Source organism: Apteryx mantelli, chromosome Z, assembly GCF_036417845.1.
Source record: "Apteryx mantelli isolate bAptMan1 chromosome Z, bAptMan1.hap1, whole genome shotgun sequence".
Classification (NCBI taxonomy): Eukaryota; Metazoa; Chordata; class Aves; order Apterygiformes; family Apterygidae; genus Apteryx; species Apteryx mantelli.
In genome coordinates this window covers 13,062,612-13,069,454 of record NC_090020.1, presented here as the reverse complement: position 1 = coordinate 13,069,454, position 6,843 = coordinate 13,062,612, and the positions used below count along the sequence as shown (strand labels likewise).

General features: G+C 38.1%; 1 protein-coding gene across 2 annotated transcripts in view; it reads right to left on the bottom strand.

The window, feature by feature from the left end:
• Positions 1–408: 408 nt before the first annotated feature.
• FSD1L (fibronectin type III and SPRY domain containing 1 like) overlaps positions 409–6,843 on the bottom strand; it is a 35,917-nt gene continuing 29,482 nt past the window's right edge. For both annotated transcript variants that reach the window (XM_067315339.1, XM_067315340.1), the window contains 2 exons: positions 6,724–6,812; positions 409–4,898 (listed from right to left, as the gene is read on the bottom strand). In XM_067315339.1, the coding sequence (XP_067171440.1) occupies positions 4,776–4,898; positions 6,724–6,812 (212 nt within the window). In that variant the 3' untranslated portion in view covers positions 409–4,775. The remainder of the gene's footprint in view (positions 4,899–6,723; positions 6,813–6,843) is intronic.

Here is a 6,843-nt window from a genome sequence, read left to right as displayed (position 1 = left end):
AGCACGCGCCGCCCCGGGGGGCGACCCCGGCGGGGACCCTGCGGGCACCCGGCGGGGAGCCGGCGGCGCGGCGCGGCCTCACCTGCGCTGCGGCTCCCTGGCGGCGCCGGGCCCTGGCGGCGGCCGCCAAGCGCCGCCCGCGCGCGCATGCGCGGCGCCGCCACCCCGCCCCGGCCCGGCAGGATTTCCTCTCCCTTACGGCTGCTGCGTCTCGTTGGTGGTTTTTGGGTTGTTTTGTTTTTGTTTTTTTGGGGGGGAGGGGGGAACTAGCTTAGTATTTGCTAAACACCACCCTTACAGGACCACCTTTACGCACAAAGAGGAAAAATCTTACAGATATACAGCCAGTCACGATGACAGAATCCCCATGAAAAAAAATCGAAATAAGAAACTGATCGATTATACAACTTAGATTTCAAAGTTGTTATTTATTAATACAAAATGTCCGCATCACATACAAGTTAAAGACATCAAAATACTCTGCGGGCTCTAAGGCACCCCTGTAATTCAGTGTGGATGGTGACAGGCCTGCTACGCACAGCTACCTTCCAAAGAAAAGAGGAATGAAGCACTGATTACAGAATACCTGAGGTACAGTCAAAGTGATGTCTATGGAGACCCAGGGCGTAACTTGGTAAGTAAAATGCAAAAACACAAGATCTAAGCATGCTCACCACTTTCAACCAACAGATGATTACAGCTTTACTTCTGCAAGGCACATGCAGCAATGGGTACACCGAACAGTGGAGGAGGAAATTGTTTAGCCTAATATTGAAACACGCCTACTTTACAGTGCTTGGGAAAAAAAAAATAATCCCCTTCCATCATGTTTCCCCGTCTATCATTTTATTCAAATTAGTTTAGTTTAATAGTAAGCAAGGTTACGGGAAAAATGCTAAGTAAAATTCTGATGAAAATTTCTACCAAGCTACGTTTCATATTCATAACCTATGATGCTTACAAGAGCAAAGTATTACTTAGATGTTTTCCCTGAGGGAACCAGTTAGTTTCCCCAGTCTGTCTTTATATGAAAAGGAACAACAATTTTTTTTTTTTTTTTGGGGGGGGGGGAAGGATTGTATATTGTATATTACCTTCTACTTTTTTTTCTTACAGGATGGTTGAAGGAAAAACTGTCAGCCTCTGCCTTCTATATTTCAGTATTTGAGGAAATACTTATCATCCGGATGCTTTTAAACAATCTTTTCAAAAATTAATGTTCCTTGTTTGAGTTCATATAGCTTTCCATAAAAACAATGAAAGCTACAGTTTATTATAGCAAGGACTCGAGAGAAAACCTCTTCAGTTCCTTACAACAGGTTATTTTAGAAGTAATGTAATCCTGACAGAATACCAATAACCAGTTTACTAAGTAGCATTAATAAAAATTCTTATTTTGGTAATACACAAGAAAGCCCCTGATTATAGCCAGCAGTCTTTGACTTTAGAGCAGTAAAGCTGACTATTTACATCACCAGACATATTATACTTAATGCCAACTATCTGGCAAAACTACAGACCTTTAGAAGGTCAAACTCATTCACAAGCAAGAGCAATCCATTCAATCCCCGAAGCTATCTCCCAGAAAAGCAACTTCACAAGCTGCATACATCTCTTGTGTAGCTGCAGAACAAGTTCTTAACAAGTACTATTTTTTTCAGTTCACTTCCTACAAAGTGTGCCAACTGCTACAGAGTGTCACTAATACATTGGTACTCAATTTGAAGCAGGTACTTGTTCAAAAAGTCTAAAAAAATCTAAAGTGCTTAAGGCAATTCCTCTTCTTCATATCCCATTTACTAAAAATAATGGGACTAGCTGTTAGCAGCAAAAAATCGACATCTGTGCAAACTATTATATAATAAATTCATCCTTTAAGGGTAAAATAAGTCACACGTTAAGTTCATCTAGGATATCAGTTAAACTAAACCTTGGGAATCAAATCACAGTATGAAATACTTCAAGCTTCTTTCAAACTATGCTACTATAACAGTGTTAAAGAAAAATAATAATTTTTACACTTTGTGTATAATCAGATTTACCTTGCAGGTTTCACTACATCTTGCTAAAACAAGTTCATAATTTAAATGCTCTTACATAGTGTTGGAGTTTACTCATGGTTATTCATCACTCACTACACATTTCACATTTCATTATAGTAACATTCACTTTCTTTCCAGAAAGGGAAATGTAATAGGAACTGTAGCTGAATACCCTAGATAAGCAGATAGCTGGGCAGTATGAACGGGCACTAGCCTATTTAGAATTCTGTTTCTCACAGTCACTCAATATAACAAGTCTCAAAACCAGAAGCATTAGTCTTAACCCTCCTCTCTCTGAACACCACCAGGATCCAAGCACACAAGTCTCACTCCCTCACCTGACACTGAATTCATTGCAATTTGAGACCCTATAACCGTCAGTCAGGTGTTTATTGCAGTTAAAAAGGAAAGAAATGTGGAAGAAAGACTTAGGATTACTACACAGGCTTTAGGATAACAACATCTGTAGATAGCAGTATTTGTGATAAACAGATTCAGATGCTGTTCATTTAAGGACCATGTCACCTTCCAGTACCTTTAAATTTCAAGACTCACAACACTTAACTGAGCAAGGAGGCTGCAGCTCAACTGGTAATTGTTTTTACACTTTCCTCTGCAAAAGAGATTACAGCTAGCTTTGTTCATAATGCAAATGTTTAGTGATGTTCAAGTTTCATGTATGAAATGAACATTAAGGGCTCAGTCCTACTGTAAACCTCAAAATTTCTCAAGAAGAACAAAACTTTCTAAAGCAGGTACTGAAATTAAGAATCAAATTTAATTTTCCACTGAATTTTCCACCAGTTTATTACATGTTGTTTCAAGCAATTTCTCCTCTTGAGAAATTTTGATAGACAAAAAGGACCCACTGATGTTAACAAGCTTTCACATCAACAAGATGGTCATATTTTTATGGACTAAAAGATATACAGAATAAAGAACACTTTGGCCCTGTAGAAAAGGAGCTGATTCACTATAGACACTATCAGCCTGAATTTCAAACAGTTTTCAGGTGAGAGTATGAAAAAATCTTCAATAAGGAATCACAATTAATTCAAACATACATCTGAAAACTATCTCTAGGCTTCTTGATTTGATTAGAGGAAAGAAAACAGACTTAAACAGTAGATAAAACACATGTAATTCTAACTGAAAAGGTTTAAGACCTTCCACAAAGAATAACATGCTATCTTTTTTCTTTTTTAGCTTTCCCACTAATGAATTATTTGACTATTATTACTAACAAGCTTCCAACTAAGAATTGAGATGACAAAACACTCATACCCCGTTTCACTTGATTTAAAAAAAAACCAACATGTATAAATGCAGTTCCAAGAGCAGATCTGATGGTAGTTTGCAAAGCACTTCCTTGCTTTAGACTACTTTCCGCTTGCCCTAAAAGAGGGAAAAGGGTGAAGTCTGAGTCTCTGAACAGAAACTTTAGAATATGATCCTGTAAAAGCCAGTCTCTTAAATCCACACATAACATATGGTACAAGCTAGCATGTTAAGAGTGGAATGCCATAGATAAGCTCCATTTTTCTTAGATGAATAAGTCATACAATTTTTGGTGGTCTTTGGTTGTCCAGAAAGTCCCAGTTGCTAGGCTAGTCAAAACATGGATTGCTCTCCCAGGGAGCAAGATCACAGTCCATCACCACCAGGAGTTTAGATGCCACCTCTGCTCAAGACCAGCTGTAATACTGACACAGCTGTTTGAGAAGTCTTAGCCAGCCTTGAAGCTGCTCAAGAAAAAGCTAGAAGAAGCTTAGCAAGAGGTTCCCCTCCTTTCTGAATGGCTGTATTCAAGTTTACACTCTCACCTCTGGTCCCTGCCTCAGCTGCACTGCAGTCATGCTACAGGCAGACAAGGCCATTCAACTTGCTGTTCCCATGTGACAAACAGTTTGAACAGTGCAAACTGCTGATTATCAAAATCCAACTACAATCAAGTCACAAAACTAGAAAGTCAAGAGATGACTCAAAATTAAGAACATCGTAGAGACCATGCTGTGGCTTTAAAAACTCTTGATTTTTGGTTCTGAACCTCATATCTAAAGTACTACTTAGCTCAATAGTTGGCTATTATGAGCCTTCATGAATGACAGACAAATGTGTTTTTAAATGCATTTAAATTTTTACATTTTCTATAATTTGTGATAAACATGAGCTGAATTACTCTAAATACATGATACTTGAGAGTGATTCATGGGAAACAAGAAGCTCTAGCAGAAGCACAGATTGCTCATATTGTTTATTCATGGCTGGTCTATAACTTCTTACATGAGGTAATATATTCTTCTGAAATGTGTTTGTCATCAAGTTCTACTTGGAAGCTCAGTAGCAATAAAATATACAGTCAAATATTGCATGTTAGGACAGCTAAGAAAATAGCATTTATCATATTCTTCATAGAAAAATAAAATTTATAACACAAAATGAATATTCCAAGTCCATAACAAAATACAAGTGCAGTATTAGAAAAGTACATAGCTACAGCTCTTGATTTCCCCATCTGTTTTCCAGATAAATAACAGTAATTTTCTGTCTGGCTCCATGGATTCACAGCAGCTTCTTCCTAACATTTAGTCCAAAACATTTGCACTATCAGTACCCAGGCCTTAAAACAGCAGTGGGTAGCAAAGCCAGTTTAATCCAAGGCTCACAAGTTTCTGTGAGTAGCAACTATACAGAAAAAAACCACTCAGCAATAGAAGTGTTTAAACAGACAGGTTATTGAGTAACATTGTTTAGACTGCCAGATGAACCACTCAATCCATTTTCACTTTTCTGGAGTGTTTTCACAGCACTCGGCACCTGCAGTCCAGTACTCAGTGTAAGCCCACCACACCAGACCTAAGGAGGGGAAAAATAAATAAATCAATACAGAACTGAAATTCAAGGTATCTACATCTCTTTTCCTCCCCTCCCCCAGTAGAATTAACACAAAACCTACCCTGCAACCACTTTTGCTCTCTTGATCTCTAGTCACAGCATTCTGTAGAACATTCTAATCATGCAGAAGCTAATTTTGATTAAGATCATAAAGTCCAAAATGCTTCATATAGTTGGCCTTATATCTGTCTAATCTTATAACTATCTCTAAGATCTAACACCACAAGACTTGCTTCTAATAGGAAAGCTTGAGAACTGATGTGCTAGTAGCAACTACTTAGAGTGACAGTTAAAAGCAATGCTCATGTGTCTGAAAGCCAGTGCTTAGTTCTAGTATGACATGATGGAACTATGACAATGTAAGTACAGTAGGAAGAATTAAGTTGAGATGCTTCAGGTACACAGGTGCAAGTGATATCTATTCTACAACTGAGAGAAATTAAGGAATGGACCTCCATGTTTATGAATAAATTGGAAAGGGAGCTGTATTAAGTAGTTTGTCATTTTTAAGTATTCAAGCTAAAACGAACAGTGTCTGTAAGAGAACGCTATCATATTGATATTAAAAAATTAAGTAACACGCTATATTCTATATAAGACACAGAGTAGCGCGCTGAACTGTGGTGCTTCCCCGAACGCCTGGGGAACTGACTTATGAGTCAGCCTTAGCATTACGTATATTTAAATATCAGATGGATCACTAAGATATGTATTCCAACAGTTCTGAAGCTAATCTGTTCCCAATATTTTGAAAAAAAAAGATTAATAAGGCCTCTTGCTTAGTGGCCTTCAAGTAAATAGCTACTAAAATCTAGACATACTGTCAGTGTATCTAGCAAACAGCATAAATTGAAAGACACATTTCTGATATAATCAAAAATGCCAGCTGTTTGGATACTAGATGTAAGGCTGCCTTGGCAAGTTACTTTTCCATTCTTCCTGCATACCAGAAGAGAAGAATGTCCATATAAACTGGCTCCACCACAGTTGAAAACTACCATGCTGTTTTCTTCATGGGCTGAATTAAGACTACAAAAGGCTAATATTAAAGCTAGAGTTCAGTGCCTAAGCAGCTGAGTTGTTAGTATGAACTAGCTTGTCAGTCTCCTTCAGATCACTAAGTTTTCTCAGACCTACACCCTGCTCCTACAGCATGATTCACATTCTTGGCACTACTTAATATAACTAAGGCCTCTAACTTCAGTTACTTATCAATGATCTAAATCAATAAAGAAAATGTGTAAAGAATCCTTTTCTCACACATTTTTTGCAAGGTTCGAGTCTTTAGAATTGCAGCAAGTCTACACTGCTTAGAGCCAGAAAAAAACAAGTTATGCAGACTAGTGAAATGACTGGCAAGAAAAATCCAGCTGAGCTTTTCAGTATCTTGAAAGCTGGAACCTTCTATCTCAGAGGGAAGCACCTCATCTAGCTCTGTCTCATGACGACAGCTCTGGCAGCTTTCACCATCTTGGGCTCCTAGCTTCATCAGTTTGGATCAGTTACTGTAGCAGACTCATCAGCTATCAGAACATGCAATTAATTTACTTTACAAGGATTTAATGACATTTTACTGACAGAAGAGACATCTACATGGAGACATCCCCCTGTTGAAGTGAAGGGCTGTTAAAAGTAGCATGTGATGTTAAAAAGAAAGTCACAGAACATTTATATAATATTAACCAAAGAGCACTCCCAGTTTCCTCCTTTACTGAAGACTAATAATTGTATTTTAAAGAGAATTCAGTGCTATAAACTGAAGAAAAAAAAAAAGTCAGATACTGACCATGAAGCCTGGTAGCAATGGTTGGGTAAATTTTGTTCTGAAGGTATATAACAGTTGCTTTGAGTTTGCATTATAAAATGTGAGCTGACCTAAAAGAGGCAAGAAAGAAGAAACATTTAC